The following is an 18,522-nucleotide window of genomic DNA, read 5'->3' on the forward strand; positions in this document are numbered from 1 at the left end:
TACGGCAGTCCTTTGAGCACATTAACAAACGGACGAGTGCGATTTATTTCATCGTTCCTACCTTTTTTGTTTATCCATTTGTGAGAATCCGCTAATGAGAAACATTTGCAATATTTTTCATTTTTATAATTTATTTATTCTTTTTTTTTCTTTTTTATCGTTTTATTTTATTTTATTTTATTATTTTATTATTTTATTTTATTTTTTTTTTTTTTTTTTTTTTTGCCTATATTTACTCCTTCCATTAAAGTTAGCTGAAGCTTCTTCGAAGGAGAGAAAAACAAACAAAAACATACTTTTCTAATTGAACTCATTTAGTCATTTGACAATATGTAATATCATTATCTGCCTGCACATGTGCATATGAAAATGAGAATGCATTGTAAGCAAAAATGTTTGGTCTCTTTTTTTTTCTCTGCAAGCACTTGGAATACTTTTCATTTGTATGCCATGGTCAGTATAATACTGAGAGGAAGAAGACTTTACCAATTTTTGCAAAAAAGGAAAAAGAAAAAAATAGAAATGGGATTGGGCAAGCAAAAACAGGTATTTGTAACAATGAAAACGCTAGTGCGTGTAGCAACGCAAAAACAAGTACGATATCACGTGGGGGTAGGGGGGCACTCCGCCCCACCACCCTGTGATGGACCCAGTGGAAAAGTTTACTTCTTCTTATGGTACAAGAGAGGGACCCGTTGGAGTGTTGGATTATCATATATATCATATCTAGTCAAAAATTGTGGTTTTAAAGGGGGTTCAATATATTGTGTATGAGTAAATTTTGGAAAAGTAATAATATTTTTCATTCTTAGATAAATTAAACTTCTATTTTCTTCAAACGACTTGACATGTTCTGTTCTATATCTATATAAATCTTCTTCTTTCAATTCATCTAATTCTTCTGGTAATATATTAACAATTAATAAATTTTGTAAAACATGAAATGTATATTTAACTCTTCCATTGGTTAATGCTACTAAACTAGTATTTTTAGTAACCTTAACATTTTCACCTGGATAATATTTAAAATTTCTTTTTCTTATTTTTTTTTCATAATTAAATGCAATAATTTTTCTTTGTTTAACTAACATCTGCCCTGTTTTTACATACTCAGCACTTAACCTTTTAATCCCTATTTTAGCTTTCTGTCCTTGTCCATTTGGTGAACTCCTACTCTTTCTTCTATATGAACTAGTTTTTACCATTTTGTTTCTTTTGAATATTTTAAAAGGATTTGTAAAAACAGCTATAGTATTATTTAAAATTTGCATACCGTTCAACCTGCTAGTCCCAACTCCACAACTGTACCCACACTCATTGACTTCACTACTCCTATGAATTTGTACATTCGCACTTAAGTCAAACGTAGTTGCAGTATTACGTTTGCCTTCCTGTTTGCTTCCACCTATGAACACATTATTTCTAACAGTTATGAGGATATTCATATTAACGAGGGGGTCCGTATAACACCTTTTCTCCTTACCTATAAGCGTCTTTTCTGCGTGCGCAAATGTTAAACGGGTAAAATGGTTTAAGTGGTTGTAGACTAAACGGCAGTAATCTTTCCAGTTTACTTGAGTGAAATGTTTACGAAGCCGAAAAAAGGGAATCATTATTACCCTATCGCGTTTGTGTTGTACTGCCTGAGGTGCTAAAAATATGATGGCATTTTCAAGTTCTTTAACCCGTTACCTTATATTATTTGTACATGCACATGTACATGCGTGGGTATTTATGCAATTTCGAAATTTTGCGGTATACGTTGAGCGAGGTGCTTCCCCAAATTTTAAAGTGTGTGCCACTACCAAAAACCTATATGCCTTTTTGTTTTATCAAACGAACTGAACCAACGAGAAAACTATCCTATATATTTTCAATATTTCTAGGTTCTCCTTTCTTTTTATAGCATCACAAGGAAAATAAAAAGGGTCCTGTGTGCTCGTGAGGTTTTAAAGCACCAACGTGCAAGTATATACATATATGTATATATATGCATAAGTACATATATGCATATGTATATATATAAGTATATATATATACGTATTATGTATAATAAATAATTAACGTAAAAATGCGCTCCGTAGTTATGCCACTACTGTATATACCTTACGTTCATCACTATCCCCAACGCTATTAGTGTAGCAAAAAAGTTTACACATATGTTGATGGTTCGTAATATATATATATATATATATATATATATATGATAAGATAATATAAATCGAGTTTTCCTTTTTTCCTTTATTTCTTTTTTTCTATTTTTTTTTTTTTTTTTTTTTGTTTTTCCTTAAAATTTTTTTTTGTGTATGAGTGATTAAATGTAACTAGAGAAAAAAGAATTTTAAAAAATGATGGAAATTGCTGCTAGTCCTTCTAAGTCCTTTAAGCTTATTGATTCCGTTTTTGCGTATTTTTAGTGGAACTGCTTCTTCCATGGGGAAGTACAGTAGGTCACACACGCGCGCAATAAAATTGTACAATATATGTACACAGTATACATACATGTATACTTAAATATATGTGTACTTAAATATAGTGTACTTAAATATATGTGTACTTAAATATAGTGTACTTAAATATAGTGTACTTAAATATATGTGTACTTACATATATACTTACATACATATTTACATATGTACTTACATATTTACATATATACTTACATATTTACATATGTACTTACATATTTACATATATATTTACATACATGCATACATATATATACATACATGCAGAGCATATATGCTGATACAAACGAACCTTCATAAGCAGAGTTATACTTGTGTATATGCGGTAAAATGAGCAACCGCTTAGCCATCTTTAATCTAACCTGTTCACTTACAGTTAAAGAACCATTTAGAGGCTCTTTTTTTTTTTTTTTTTTTTAAACCATTCTTTGAAGTACTGTATAGAAAGCTTCACAAAATTATATAAATTAACTTTTGAAAAAATATATTGTTTTTATCGCCATTCGTTCAAGCAAAATTTAGAACGATCGGTAATTGAAACTATTTTGTAATTAGCAGTTTTGGAACTTGCACTTATTTTATTTATGAAACGATCTTTTTCCTTTCATTCGTTTAGTTTATTGTTAATTTATTCAATTATTGTTAATTTATTCAATTATTGTTAATTTATTCAATTATTGTTAATTTATTCATTTATTGTTTATTCATTTATTGTTAATATGTGTTCATATTTCGTTCCTGTTTAAGTTTTTGTTCTTTTTTGTTCTTTTTTGTTCATTTTTGTTCTTTTTTTTTGCCATCTCCTCTACCACCCTATTTTGTTGTAAAAACATGTACTAGCTTTTTTTTTGTTGTTTCGCAAAAATTAAAGAAAATTTTTTCCACTTGTATGGACTTAATCCATTTCGTTTATGCCTTTGTTTTTTTTTATTCCATTTTTATACCCATTTTATTCCCTTTTTGTTCGATTTTTACTCCATTTTAATTCCATTTTTTTATTCTTTTATTCTTTTCCTTTTCTCGTCCCCTTTCCCCCTTCCTTTTTTTTTTTTTTTTTTTTTTATCAAAAAAATGCAGAGCTATTTTATGAAGGGCAAGTTTAACCTACTTAGCAGAGGATTGTTCAACAACGTGTACAATCGAAGTTGTAGCAGTGGTCGAGAAGAACAGATAAGTAGTAGTAAGGATGATGATGATGATGATAATGATAGTGATGATGAAATAAAGAATAAAAACAATCCTTATGAGAAAGAAAAGTTAGAGTCTATAAATACCAATTATGAAGATTTAGAAAGAATGAAAAAAGAGTTTAACGAGCAGCTTATATACTCCTATTACAGTAACTATGGTAACTTTAAGGGTGTAGATGGAATGAAGGATAAAAATATTATGGATATAAACAAAAATGGGAACAGAAATGTAAACAAAAGTGGGAACAGAAATGAGAACAGAAATATGAACAGAAATGAGAACAGAAATGAGAACAGAAATATGAACAGAAATGAGAACAGAAATATGAACAGAAATGAGAACAGAAATATGAACAGAAATATGAACAGAAATGAGAACACAAGTGCGAACATGAGCATGCACATAAACAGCAACTACGATTATAACAGTTACACAAATAAAAAGGACTTATTAACCTACAACAATGACAAACAAAATGAGGAACGAACGCTGTATATAAAAAATAATGAGCAGGTAGTAAAAGAAGAAAATGTCTTATATAATGAACTAAAGAAACTGAAGAATGAAATACTAGCTTTAAAAATTATGAACGTGAGTTTACAGAAACATGTTTTAGATGCTCATGTAATGAGTGCACCGAAGGTTGTACCACAGCATATTATTATTAATAATAAGACAGAAGTAGCTTCAAATGCTGTTAATCAAATGGAAAATAATAACAATGATAAGAAGAAGAAAAATTATGGATTCCTTTATCTTTTATTTAAAAAACTTCTAAGTAGCAGATTTAATCAAATGCTATTTGTATCATCAATTTTCATCTCATGTTATCTATTCAACAAACAATGGCAACGAGCGCTCAAAGTTGCACAGCTCCAAAAAAAAATTAATTCGAACATAATTCTGCGGAGTGTTAGGTTCTTAGAGGAAGCTGCTGGAATAAGAAAGGTCAGTTATATTTAGCGTAGATAGAGGGGATACCTGCCCGCGCATGAACAAATAGGTACGTACATACATATATATATGTATATATATTTGCGTACTCAAATGCACATCTAGATACACACGTGCATCCTTGCATGCACAAATGCGTGTGCCTGCTTCTTCCCTATTTTACGAGCATCATGTGGTTAAAAAAAAATTTTTTTCTTCATTTTTGTGTGTATAAAAAAAAAATTATTTTGAAATTTGCGAAGCTGTTAACGGTGCTGCTAATAAGAATGAACAAAAAAAAAAAAAAAAAGTCTACATATACATACATGCATACATACATATGTATATATATACGCGTATAATTACATACGTACAATATACTTATGTATGCCCATATTTGAGGATACCCCCGCGTTTCCTTCCCATAGCGCGCAGTTCGGAGGATCTTCTACAAAATGAGGAAGCAGGGAACGTAATAGCTGTTGAGTGAATAATGATCATACATCTCATCAAAGAATTCTAACACTTTAGTAGTATCCCACCCTGAGTCAAATTTATCTAGAAAAACTTTTATGTAATCTACATTTTCAATATTCGTATCTCCTTTTTTATATGTTTTCATAAAGTTTCTGTATAATTCTGTTTCTTTAACATATTCGTTGAACGGACGATTCATCTTTAAATAAAATTCATTTAAACAATTCTCTATATGATTGAGATGACGAAACATTATTTCTGGATCGAACTTGTATGTATTTAGTGTTAATTCTACATCATTTATAGGAATACCGAAATAATTTAAAAAAATGGTATCATGAGTGCTCTCTCTACATCCTTCTATCTTGTCCTTGTATATTTCATCAATTTCGTATAACGGAAAAAATTGTTCTTCTATCGAGGTACAGAATTTATTGTACGTTAGCGTTTCTTCTAGAATAGGCTCAATAGCTCGAACCATGTGTAAAATCTGCAAGGGGGGAAAAATGGTTCAAAAGGGGTGAGGAGGTGGCAGAATGGTCAAATAGAGGAAGCATAAAGGGAGTAAACCAAACTGTTCACATGCATCCCATGAACATTCGTTAATTTACATATTGCAAACATAGTTATTGTGGCATTCTCGCTCCTTTTTTCGTCGCTCTTTCTTTTTTCAGCTTCCCACAGGCACGTACCGACTCTGAGATGCAGTTCAGAATGTTATTCTTCACATTTATAATATTCTTTAGCATACTAAATTTTAAATCCATAATAATTTTATCGTGAGCAATAGATAGGTCGACACTGTACACTCTTCTTTTAACTGTTTCAAAAGTAGATGCCTTTGATCCTTCAAGAGAGTTTAAAGATTCCTCCAAGAAATTATATGACTCTTTTTTTCTTGTTAAGTACAATTCATTATTTTGTTCATTTGCAGCTGTGTTACTATGTATAACAGTCCGAGGTGAATGTAGTAGTAACACGAGGACTAGTGAAAAAGAAAGGCGTATGAAAAACATTTTTGCATTTATTCTTAAATTTCACTCAAAAGTGAAGGGTTAATCTATCTCAAGGAAGATGAATAGATATAGCTACATGCATAGGTATGTGTGCATATTTAAGAAAATAGCGCTCTTAAAAAAGGAGAAGTTCCGGAAAACTTTGTCTTCGCAGGAATGAAAAATTTACTGTATTAAACGGTATAATATAAAACAAAATAAAGCAAAATAAAATGGAATAAAACAAATTAAGACGCGGGGGTAGAAGCGAGAGAAGAAGAGGGGGACGAAGAGGATTGAGAAGAATCTGATTAAAACAACCACTTCAGCCCTTGTAAAGCACTTTTTTATTTTTATGATTTGCAATTTTTGCAGTTTTTATGCTTAGCAATATTTGTATGTGCATTGGGGGCAGCAGCACTAGAGCATGCGTACTTAAGAGCAAAAATATAGCTAAGCTCACGGTACACGGTAATATACGTGAGTGATATATCTATACACATTAACGAGTAAAATTTTCAAAATAATAAACACATGCTCAATATTTACTTTTTTTGCCACTTGGCACCTTTAACTGTTTTCTATTCATATAATTGCACCTTCAAAAAGGACAAAAAAGGAAAAGAAAAGAAAAAAAAAAAAAAAAAAAAAAAATATGAGCATTATAATGTTGAGCATCTTTCAAAAAGAGGCAGAACAAAAAAACATGAACCTTTTTAAAATATGAAAAGACAAACATAATACAGTTTTGTTCTATGTGCATCCTCTTTTTTTTTTTTTTTTTTTTCCTTTTTTTTAACATTTGCATGCTCTATAAAAATGTATACATAAGTTCGTTAAGCTGTATTAAGTGTATACTCATTCACCCTGCCTAGTAGTAAGTTTACATAAACGAAGAACAAATAATGCTACTCTACACACACGAAGAAAGAGCTAAAGCTGCTTTTGCCATGTGCTAACTATAATGTGGTAAAGTCGTTTGACGGAAAGACGTACGTATATTTATAATACCCATAAAATATAAAGCCATTTCGATCATTTCACATATATGTGAAAAAATAAAAGAAAAAATGGGAAAAAAAAAAAAAGGAAAAAATGAAAAAGAAAGAAAAAGAAAAAGCAAAATCTCTTTATGAAAGGGTTGAAAAATTGTTTTGTGTGACATTTTGCATGTTTTTCTTTTTTTTCTTTATTTCTTATTTTCTTTTTTTTCTTTATTCCTCCTTTGTGTCCCTACATTTTGTTGATGTCGAATCAGTACAGCAGAGTTGTAAAAGGGCATTAACAAAAAAAACTTCTCTTTTATGATATTCTTTAAAATTCATTTTCTCACTGCAACTGAGACTTGGACTAAAGCTTTGATTGTAATTGCAGTTGATATTACTTTACTATTTTTTTTTTTTTTTTTTTTTTTTTTTTACCAGTCCTTTGAAATTATTTTTCGAAAACGCGCATGCACGTATGTACAAAAATATATGCATATATATGCATGTACTTAGTACTCCGTCTTCTTCACAAAAAATGGCCTAAAAAAGATAAAATTTCCACTTAATAATATATGAAAGAAAAAGGAAAATAGTGCAATAACTGGAATTCGTAATTTATATATTATTACTATTACATATATATATCTATATATATATCTATATATATCTATATATATATTTATATATATTTATATATATTTATATATATCTATATATATATTTATATATATTTATATATATTTATATATATAATTTAGCGTTTTCCATCCCCAAATAATGTTTTACTTGAAGCACAGGATGTCTTCATCGTATTAAATTTAATTTTGCTGAGAAAGTGGGACGTTCTGACTTAATTTATTGAATTTTATTCTTTTTATTTCTTCAATTTTTTCTTTTCTTTTTCTTGATTTTTTTCTTCTTTCTTCTTTTTTTTTTTTTTTTTCCCCCCCCTACCCCCCGCTTTTAAATATCTTTATTTTTGCTCCTTTTAAAATAATCTATAGAACTGTTTATCGCGCTACAGAATTGAATGCTAAGATAAAAAGGGACTAAGCAAAAATTTAAATCCGGCTAAAGTTACACAGAAATTATGTTCTTTTTTCTTAAAATTTGCGATGAAGTCGATGTAATGTTACATATTGTATGTATGCATTATGTATATAATTTATTTATGTAATGTATAAATATGTAATATATATATATATATATATATATATATATATATTTTAATCCATTAAATTATTATTTTTTTTTTTTTTTAACGCAGTAAGAAGCGTTGTTATACTTTTTTTGAAAAATTGTAATCTTTATTTCTTTTCATTTTTGTCTGTTCATTTTGCTTTTTTTTTCCTACTTGTTCGTTTACTTTGCTTTTTCTTTTTTCTTCCTTTTTTGTTCATTTTGCTTTTTTTTTTTTCGTTTTTTTCTTGCTTTGTTTTCTCCTTCCTTTTCCTTTTTTCCCCATATGGCAATAAAATGCTACGTTTCAATTTTAAAGCTGCGTTAACAAAATTTCGACGTACAACATGAATTACTTAATTGCTCATTTCAGGTTGTATATATGTATATACATATATATGTATACATATATATGTATACTTATATTTTACTTATGTTTGTATATGTACATGACTACTCGTTATCAGCGTAAAAGTATTTGGCTCCAGTGATCGTTTATTTTTAAATTTTGAAAAAAAAGTATATTGCAGTACGGAAAAGTATGCAACATTGTAACTGCTCAATTGCGCACTCGAAGTAGTTAGGTCGTAACTACGCTGGTTAAGCCTTAATATATTCTGTAGTCCCATTTTTGGGAGGCGTTCGTGTTAACACTGATGTCCGTAACACTCAGAAAAAAATAAAATAAAATAAAATATATATATATATATATGTATATATATATATATATATATATATATATATACAGGTATATACATTTACACAGGTATATACATTTACACAGAAGTATACATTCATACACACGTATATACATTTACACAGAAGTATACATTCATACACAGGTATATACATTTACACAGAAGTATACATTCATACACACGTATACACTAACGCTGAAGCAATGAACGCGTTTGCAAGTGGCCCAGGGAACTATCGGAACAGAACCTTGAACGTAACATCAAAATGTTTGAACATAAATTATAATATAAAGACCATAGAAGATGGTGCATCTATTTTTTGCCCCCAGTGTAATATCCCTTTTAACTCGAAGATAAGAATAAATCCATGCTACCATATTATTTGTAATAAGTGTTATGAGCTATGTGTACAACAACAGAGTTGTTTATTATGTAACAGTGAAATAAACGATGTCGATTTTATTTTTATAAATGATAAAATTTTTATATGTCCATATAACGATTGTAAGAAAGGCTATTTCAATGAAAAGAGTTATAACTACCATATATATTTTAAACACCAATTTTTAAAAGAAAATAAATTGCGCATGGATGATAGTAGAAGTAGAAGTAGTAGAAGTAGAAGTAGTCGAAGTAGAAGTAGTAGTAGTAGAAGTAGTAGTATTAGTGATTCACAGCATGGCATAGATGGATTATCATTAACATCTCCTAGTAACGAAATGGGGAGAAATAATGTTTTCATCCCTTCTAGTAGTAGCAATATAGTAGGATACAATACCGGTGATATAAGTAATAAAGAATTAATATATGAACAAAGAAAAAATAATATGAACAATTACTACAACGATATAGGAAGAGGAAACAATGTAAACGTAACAGAAGGGAAGAAAGATTCCTTTCCTATGGAAAAAACTAATACAACCATGATGATGATGATGATGATGAAAAATCAAATGCAAGAAAATAATTTTAACGTTAATAGTACAGTTCCGGACAGCAGCTTTGCTAGTGGTGCAACTCGTACAAATAAAGAGGAACCGATAATTGGTAGTTACAACGGTAGTAGTGCTGCTAATGCTAGCGGCCTTGATGCTGGAGGTACGAATGCTAGCTGCAGTGGTTTTAGAGGAGCTAGTGCTAATGCTAGTCTATGTGCCACCAGTTTAAATGATAACTTCACTAACCAAGTTCAAATTGTAGACAAATGGAATTACACTGGCTTTCCTTTCAAATCGAACTTCAACTCCTTTAATATTCCATCAGATGAAAATATACCCGCTAAAGCGAATAACGAAAGCAGTAAGGATAATCAAGGGGATGATTATGACAACCTGGAGGATTTGATGTGAGAAGAAGTCATATTATGCCGCTGGTATTAGTTTCTTAGGGAGAATGAACGGGAGTCTTTAAGTTTTGAGTGAATCTCCATTGTGGAGTACAGTGTCTATATATATATATATACATATGTACGTGTATGGTATTATATGCATATGTATGTGCATGGTTATATATGTACGTGTATGGTTTTAGATTACATCCATTTCATACACATATTTGGAAGTAAGTTTATAATCGCGCTGATGAAGAAACAGGCAAAGCACTAATGCACCTAGTTTTTGTTTTATGTTAAAAAGTGTATTATAGGAAGAGGAAACAAACAGAAAAAATATAATAAAAAATAAAATAAATTTTTGCTCTAATCCGTAAAGATGTACTTCCTTTTGTCATGGCAGAACATCGGAGTGGATGGAATGACGATCTTTTGCGGCTTGTAGTGATCTAAAAATTGGGAATTAGGGAAAGGAAAATGGGAAAATGAAAGAAGGGAAAGCAAAAAAAATGCACATATGTGTATGTGTACATATACATGGGCGTATTTTGTGCGTGTGTATTTATGTGTGTTCTATGGTGAAACGATCAATTGACACTCGATACTCGGGAAGAAAGCCAAAGCGTGCAGCTGTTTGAGGAGGCTTTCCAATAAGGAGCTGTGTGAATCCATTTGCTCTTATGTGCATGTGCGCGCATGTTTGTTTTTGTTTTTTTGTGCGTATTTTGTATACTTATTTTTGCATGTTTATTCTTTATGCATATCCATTATGCATTTCCTTTGTGCTTATTACGTTTTGCTTTTTTTCGTTTATCTCATTTTTTTATCTAATTTTTTTTTTTTTTTTTTTTTTTTTTTTGTGCTTCCGTTCTTTTTGCATGGGCGTACCCTTGAGGAGGTTGTTGAGGAGGAGGGCGAAGGAACCGAGGAAAATCATGAGTATGGAGATCAACTCGATGGTGAAACTAAAGGTGCTGTCGAAAACATCAAGCATGTCGATAAAATACTCCTTGGTGTTATAGATTATAATAACAATTAACATTGATGAGTTTACATATTTAAAAAAGAAATTCCAAAAAAAAGGAATATATTTCTGTTCACTACCAGACATGGCAATGTTCATATTTTTTCTTAAAATTTCTAAATTGCCAATATATAACCAATATAAGCATTTTTTTAAAATATTAACTTTGTTATACTCAGTTAATATGCAATTATTGTAATCATTTAAATTTCTCAATTTCCGTTCTTTTATTTTTTTCATTACTTCAACATAAGAAGTCAGAATAGTAATTATATTTAATATAATCCCAATGATTAATAGATCAATCCAAATATTTTTTTTTTTTAAATATATTATAAACATTAAAGGTAGTATAATGATCCATGTAATAAAGTTAAGTATGCAAGAAATTATACCACACTGTGTCATTTGTATTCTTAAACCAAAAAACCAGGACGAATATATTATTTGAACTGATATGATAAATATTAAAAAACTCCTGTACAAGGAATATAAAATTATTTCACTTACAATATTATTGTTCCTTTTAAAGTCAACTATATGTAATATCGTAAATATATATATCACTAAAAAGAGCAGGAAAGTCCCATAGTTTTTAAGCATATTGTTATTTATTTTTGAAATAAAATTTGAAGTAAAAATTGTAGCAGAATTTGAAAAAATATTTGTAGATCCTTTTTTTTTGTTTTCCAGACCCCAACATATGGTCCCTTCTTCATTATAATTCTCCTGTTTCTTTTTTAGTAATTCCGAACTGTTCATCCCCATGTTTTTGCCTCTAACCTTTTCAGTACTTGTTCTTGACTGACCCTCGTCTGATTGTACTCGTTTCTCCATCCCTGGTGAAGAAGCGGAGGAAGAAGCGGAGGAAGACGCGGCGGAAGAATCATTGGAAAAGTCGGTAGAGGAGGACACAGTGTAACAATCTGAGTAAGATCCATTAGAGGCCGCGTTGTTGTCAATGTCCGCTTGTGTATAAATAGCCTCAAGTTTCCCCCCGTTCATGTATTTCATTTGATGACTGTCCAATTCATTTCTGACCGTGTGCATGTCTTTTTCAAAAAAGCTTTCCTCTGAATTTAAGTTTACCCTATCACCATAGTAATAGTCATATGAACGAATTTGAGCCCGTTTGGGGCTTGTAGCCAGGGAATCATTTTTTGAATATTCACTTATGAATAGGCTACTCTGTCTGGACATGTAGTACGAGCTTTCCGTGCTTTGTCTTCTTCCGTTATGTTCTTTCCTTCTTTCATTTTTTTCATATTTTTGCCTCTTTTGCTCTTTCCTTCTTCTCTTTTCCTCACGCTTTCGTCGCGTTTGTCCATGTTCCTCCCCTTTCATTCTCCGCGTCCTTCTCTTCCTTCTCTTTTCTCCGTCCTTTTTGATGCCCTTGAAACTTATGGTCTTGCGCGACGAAGATGTCCGTTGTTGCTGTTGGTAAATCTGCTTGACCTGTTCAGAATTTTTTTTTTTTTTTTTTTTTAAAAAGTTTACATTTAAGGGGAATATTTTTTTCCACCCAGAGTTGTTGCTCACCCGATTACTCTCTTTGTTGCGGTTCGAATATTTTTTTGTTGTTGTGTTCCTCTTTCTATTAGAAGAAAAAGAAGAAGAGGGACCAGACTTTCCATTAGACATGGCTGTTGAGCGCATTGAGTCAAGTTTTTCATATTTCTTAACTAGGGACTTATAGGAGTATATTTTTTTTTCTTGGTCCGAGTTGTAGGTACAACTATTTTTTTTTCTTTTTTTTTCATATAAGATATTGAACGGACCTAACAATTGCATTAACACAATAAAAATAGTAGAAAAAAGAAATGAGTAGGAGCTAAAAAACAAGCATAGTTTTTGCCATACTGCATACATATCTCCATATTTTTTCGGAAAAAAATATTTCCCTCTTTTTGTTCCTTCACTTAAAGTATGTAACATATTTGCATAAGTATTACATTTCATAAAATTAAAATTTTTAATATTTGTAAAATTTAAATTATACAAGTAATATTCATGTGCTTCATTTTTAAGGTAGAAATACATGTTTAATATATAAAAGGCGAAGGTATATAAACTAATTTTCAAAATGTTCGTATTCGTATGAAAGTAAGAAGCAAATGTACTTAGGATAAAAATGGAAGAGCTTCTTGCTAGAGTCCCATATAAAAAAATGGTAAGCTTTACAAACCCAACTTCTTTAAAAATAAGTATAATTTCTTCGTATATTTTTTTCTGTTGAGGAATATAAAAGAAAAAAGCATTCATAATAACAACAGACTTAGTTGTAATCCAATTTATAATTATTACAAAAATGAAAAATTTGAACACTCGGAAATTCTCTTTTAGCAATAGGAAATAACAAAAAAAGATAAATATTGTAGATATTAAAATTAAATATATATAATTCTCTTTATTACTTATAAACCATAAATTTTCGTAAAAGTTGACTATTACTTCATCATTGAAAGATATACATTGATTTAATGATTCTATATATACTGTATTAGGTAAAGATGAACAGTCCTTTTCTCTATTTGTTAAGTCGATAAATAATTTTGTCATTCCAAACTTTCTTTCTTCTCTTCTATTAGACAATCTTATAATATTTTGTAATAACTCAATTGAAAAATTACAAATCTCTTTTGCGCAAAATGTTATAGTACCAAATAAAGAAAATATGCTCAAAATACCCATATGAGGAGATAACATCCTACATGATTTTACATAATTTCCTTGAGATACTAGACCCAAACATTGATGAAATATAAATAATGGAAATGCATATACAATATAGAGGAAGGAATATACAATTGTTAATGATTCCGGGGAATAAAAAATATTATTATTATAATGGTTACAAGATTGCCATCCTGAATTATCGCATATCACTACAACACAACAAAGTAAAAAAAAAGTTCCTCCCCATCCTAGTTGTACTCGACCAGTTACAATATTCTTAGTCTCTGTTTTATTTTCTATATATGAATATCTATTCTCATTTTTCAGTTTTGCAAAATAATCTGTGTCTTTAAACCAGTTATAACTTTCTTTTAATAAATTCTTTTTAAATAGCGCAATGGACTCTTTCTCTATCTCGTTTTTCATACACAGCTCTTCTTTTTTCATACCTCCAAAATCTTTTATTAAAAACGGTGCTACAACTTGCTTCCCCGTTAGCACGCATACAGGCGTTTCTATTAGGTTACGTTACTTCGTTTTCTCACGTTACTTCGTTTTCTCACGTTACTTCTTTTTCTCACGTTACTTCTTTTTCTCACGTTACTTCGTTTTCCTATGTTACTTCCTTTTTTTACTTTTATTACTTCTCTTTCTTTTCTTCCGTTCTGGTTAGTTCTCCTGCTTCATATTTGTTGCTAGACCGTGATTTATATATGAACACGTACATGTAAAATTTTATACTTTTTTACGAAATTTTAAAAGTTTTGTATATTGTAGCGTAAAAAAGGGAGGAAATTTTTTCCTACTGTTGCACACACCTTTTGTGATCAGTGTTAAAAGTACGGTAAAAGTTTTTTTTTTTTTTTTTTTTTTTTATCACATAATTTTTTTTTATTGCTTGTTCATATTTTTTTTTTAAGTGACCTTTCTAACTACATCAAAAGTTAATACTACTGTTTAGTGGCTTCTTAGAAAAATAGTAATAAAATAGGAAGACAGCATGTTTTAACGTAAAAATTATATAAGGGGAATTTTCTTTTTCTTTTTTTTAAAAAAAAACGTCTAGTGAACAAGTGGAGATTCCTTGCGTTTATTTCTGAAAGACAATCAGGAAAAAAAAAAAAAAAGCGAAGAAGCAAAAATGCAAAAAAACAACAAACAAACAAACAAACAAGCAAATTCATCCACACGCAGACTCCCCATATTCATGCACTGCATGTATGTACAACTACTCATGGAACAATTTCCTTTCCTTGTATGTAAAGGGAAAAAAAGCGAGCGGTGGTATGTAACTCTATATAATCAAATCACAATGTAGAAATCTACTACTTACAATGATATAAATTACTTTAGGTGTTTTTGACTAAAAATTTGTTCATTCTACATGTATAAACAGTTCATGCGATTTTACCCAAACATTAATGAAGTTGACTACACACATATACATACACACCCATATACACACACACACATACATACATACAGAAATTCCTTTTTATATACACATGTCTGTATATGTTTAATTTATATAAATAAAACAGGGAACTTTAAATAGCCAAACAAAAGGAAACAACGTAAAAGAAAAAGTCAGCATGCCTTAAATTCTGTTGCTCTACGTTACTAATAAATGACAAACCAAAGAAACGTTTTGAGAGCAAAATATACAAAATGAAGATTAAATTCTTTTATTTTCCTTTTTTTTATTTTTTTTTTTAAATATTTAATTAAAAATTTAAGAACTGTTTAAATGAAAAGAAAAAACATACAATTTTTCAATGTACTACCATCCTTTATATAAGTTATTCATAATGAAATTTAAAAAAAAAAGGGTTAATAGGTATGAGTACTCATGTATATCTGCATAAATAAATAAATATACATATGTAAATATATATATTTATATATATAAGTACGTTTGTGCATGTGTACACAAGTACTATGGTCACACTTGTAAAATAAAAGACAAGTAAAATGGACTAAAACTGCACCCTCTCACTTCAAAATATCTTTCTGTACATGTACACGTACATGTAAAAATATATACATATCTATTAAAAATATATATATAAATTAAAAAGGAAATATAGAAATACAATTATTCAATTAAAAATTAAGTTTACAATTATATATCACCTTGATTATTTGGTGTTTCTTTCTTTCTTTCTTTCTTTTTTTTTTTTTTTTTTTTTTTTTTAAGATGACTTCATTGAAGTAGAGGTAATCTATAATAATATAGATTGAATGGTTGCATAGGGGGATACATAACATAAGTATTGTATCCTCTAAAATTTGTTAATGCTCCGTTATATTTTGGAATGGGATATAATACTCTCTGATATATATTCCCTATATTATTCGGAAAATACCTTGTTCTGTTAATATAAAAATTACAGATATTTTCTTCATAATTATTCAAACAAAAGGAATGGTTGTAATATGTGGAATTAATAGGATATTTTCCGCATAAATTATATATGTTAATATAATTATTAATATATCTATAATTAGGTATCCTTTTAAAGGAGTTTGGTCTTCTAGAGGTGCTTGTTCTAGGGTAATTATTTGCGTTTTTTAAAACCATATTACTACTATACCTATTTCTATTCTTAAAATTATTTCTACTATTCGAAATTCTGTACATGCTATTTTTGCTAATACCACTACAACTTCTTGTGTTTGCCTTACCATCATATATACCATTTGAAGAATTTGCATCGAACACGGAATTCATACTTGCCGCATAACCTGAAGGTTGAGAATGAAGAAACATCCAAGGGGAAAAAAATTGTATGCATATATGTATACATAAATACATGTACGTACACATATACGTAAACATGCACGTACGAATGCACATGCATGTGCCCTTAAACATGTATGATCTTTCGAGCCATTTTTAATATTTTAAAAGGATTACAAGTAAACTTCTGGAGCGTTAAAATATTCTCAGGCCTAACTTTGGTAGTAGCTAAAGTTTTTGCATCCGGAATTACACGCACTGCGCCTAAAGGGGCATGTGATGAGTGATGGCAAAATCTGCAGAATTGGCCCATATGACATCCTCGTGTCCATTCGTACCTACATGGGTTACATGTTCCTATATTTAAATATATAAAAATGAAAAAATAAATGAAGCTAAACGGAAGAATAAAAACAGAAGAAAAAAAATGCAGTTTAAAGATTATTTTTGGATTTAATTTCGCAGCTTTAAAAAAAAAAAAAAAAAAAAAAAAAAATTCCTTGTTCATATTTTTTTTAAGTATTTATAAGTGCAAATAAATATGTTCATAATTTTTTTGCACATTTTTATTTACACAGTATGCTCATTCATTTGTCTGCCCATAGTGTTTGACTTTTTCTTTTTTTTCAGTTTTGTAAAAAATTGCAGATCTCTTTTTGCCCTATTTCTTTTCCATATTAACGCATTCGCTGTGATGACTTATTTATTTATTTATCTATTTACTTGTTTGTTTGTTTTTTTTATATTTTGTAAATATTTGAGCCAAATTTAATTCCACAGCGTAAGAGCTCAAATGTGCATGTGTTGATGTCGCAATTTTTTTATTATTCATTAAATATAAATATATATATACATACAAGCATATGTACATACATATATATATATATATATATATATTTTCATTTTTTTTTTTTTTTTTTGAATTTACCTCTATCGTGAAATTGCGTCCCGAAGGATAAGCTTGAGCTGTTATTTAGATAAATCGTATCGTTTGTGTCGTTTGTCCCGTTTGATCCATCTGTTTCATTTGTTCCATTTGCGCCACTTGAATCACAAGTCGATTCATTTGATTCATTTGGCTCATTTTGCTCATTCGAAGAGAAGTAGCGATCTCCGTCCATGCCATCATTAAAATCAATAACCGAATCTTGCTCACTGGAAAAGTTTGTATTATCCGAACTGCTCGTATTAACTTGCTGGACTTTGGGTAATTCGCATAATCTTTCAGTACCGCTTAAATCTGCTGTATCTATTGTACACATCCTTCTCAAATTGAATTCATTTTTTTCCTCTTCAATGTTAATAAAACCCTTGCTTACTGATGTGCATAGTACGTCCCTTGTTTCTTCTAAATCAGCCCATTTGTTATCATTTTCTGCAAGTATGTTATATGAACATGCTTTATGTCCCTGTTCTACTACCTTAGAACGGTCTTCCATTTTTTGTATATATTCGCTCATATGAATAGGAAAATAGATGGGCGTATATATAAATATAATTATACTTTTACATATATAGATAGACAAGCGTAAATGTGCATTAAAGAATGTGTATATATATATATATATATATATATATATGTATGTATGTATAGAGATATATATGTATGTATAGAGATATATATGTATGTATAGAGATATATATGTATGTATAGAGATATATATGTATGTATGGAGATATATATGTATGTATGGAGATATATATGTATGTACGGAGATATATATGTATGTACGGAGATATATATGTATATGCAGATGTGTATATTTTTTTTTTTTTTTTTTTAAAAAACATTAAAATTGTAGAAAAGTCATATAAAAGATATATA

General features: G+C 29.5%; 6 protein-coding genes across 6 annotated transcripts; 2 read left to right on the top strand and 4 right to left on the bottom strand.

The window, feature by feature from the left end:
* Positions 1–662: 662 nt before the first annotated feature.
* On the bottom strand, positions 663–1,613 carry PmUG01_08040000 (mitochondrial ribosomal protein L27 precursor, putative; the record flags this gene model as incomplete). Its single annotated transcript, XM_029004570.1, has 1 exon — positions 663–1,613. The coding sequence occupies one exon, from the start codon at positions 1,611–1,613 to the stop codon at positions 663–665; it is 951 nt and encodes a 316-aa protein (XP_028861246.1).
* Positions 1,614–3,539: 1,926 nt separating this feature from the next.
* Positions 3,540–4,622, top strand: MA (microneme associated antigen, putative; the record flags this gene model as incomplete). Its single annotated transcript, XM_029004571.1, has 1 exon — positions 3,540–4,622. One exon carries the CDS (start codon positions 3,540–3,542, stop codon positions 4,620–4,622), a length of 1,083 nt encoding a protein of 360 aa, XP_028861247.1.
* Positions 4,623–5,040: 418 nt separating this feature from the next.
* PmUG01_08040200 (conserved Plasmodium protein, unknown function) lies at positions 5,041–6,085 on the bottom strand (the record flags this gene model as incomplete). Its single annotated transcript, XM_029004572.1, has 2 exons — positions 5,041–5,559; positions 5,762–6,085. 2 exons carry the CDS (start codon positions 6,083–6,085, stop codon positions 5,041–5,043), a joined length of 843 nt encoding a protein of 280 aa, XP_028861248.1.
* Positions 6,086–9,130: 3,045 nt separating this feature from the next.
* Positions 9,131–10,276, top strand: PmUG01_08040300 (zinc finger protein, putative; the record flags this gene model as incomplete). Its single annotated transcript, XM_029004573.1, has 1 exon — positions 9,131–10,276. One exon carries the CDS (start codon positions 9,131–9,133, stop codon positions 10,274–10,276), a length of 1,146 nt encoding a protein of 381 aa, XP_028861249.1.
* Positions 10,277–10,623: 347 nt separating this feature from the next.
* Positions 10,624–14,404, bottom strand: PmUG01_08040400 (conserved Plasmodium protein, unknown function; the record flags this gene model as incomplete). The annotated part of the gene is made up of 2 exons (XM_029004574.1): positions 10,624–10,706; positions 11,146–14,404. The coding sequence occupies 2 exons, from the start codon at positions 14,402–14,404 to the stop codon at positions 10,624–10,626; spliced, it is 3,342 nt and encodes a 1,113-aa protein (XP_028861250.1).
* Positions 14,405–16,160: 1,756 nt separating this feature from the next.
* PmUG01_08040500 (zinc finger protein, putative) lies at positions 16,161–18,136 on the bottom strand (the record flags this gene model as incomplete). The annotated part of the gene is made up of 3 exons (XM_029004575.1): positions 16,161–16,702; positions 16,875–16,961; positions 17,626–18,136. The coding sequence occupies 3 exons, from the start codon at positions 18,134–18,136 to the stop codon at positions 16,161–16,163; spliced, it is 1,140 nt and encodes a 379-aa protein (XP_028861251.1).
* Between the last annotated feature and the right edge of the window lie 386 nt (positions 18,137–18,522).

This window comes from Plasmodium malariae (assembly GCF_900090045.1).
Source record: "Plasmodium malariae genome assembly, chromosome: 8".
NCBI classification, from domain to species: Eukaryota; Apicomplexa; class Aconoidasida; order Haemosporida; family Plasmodiidae; genus Plasmodium; species Plasmodium malariae.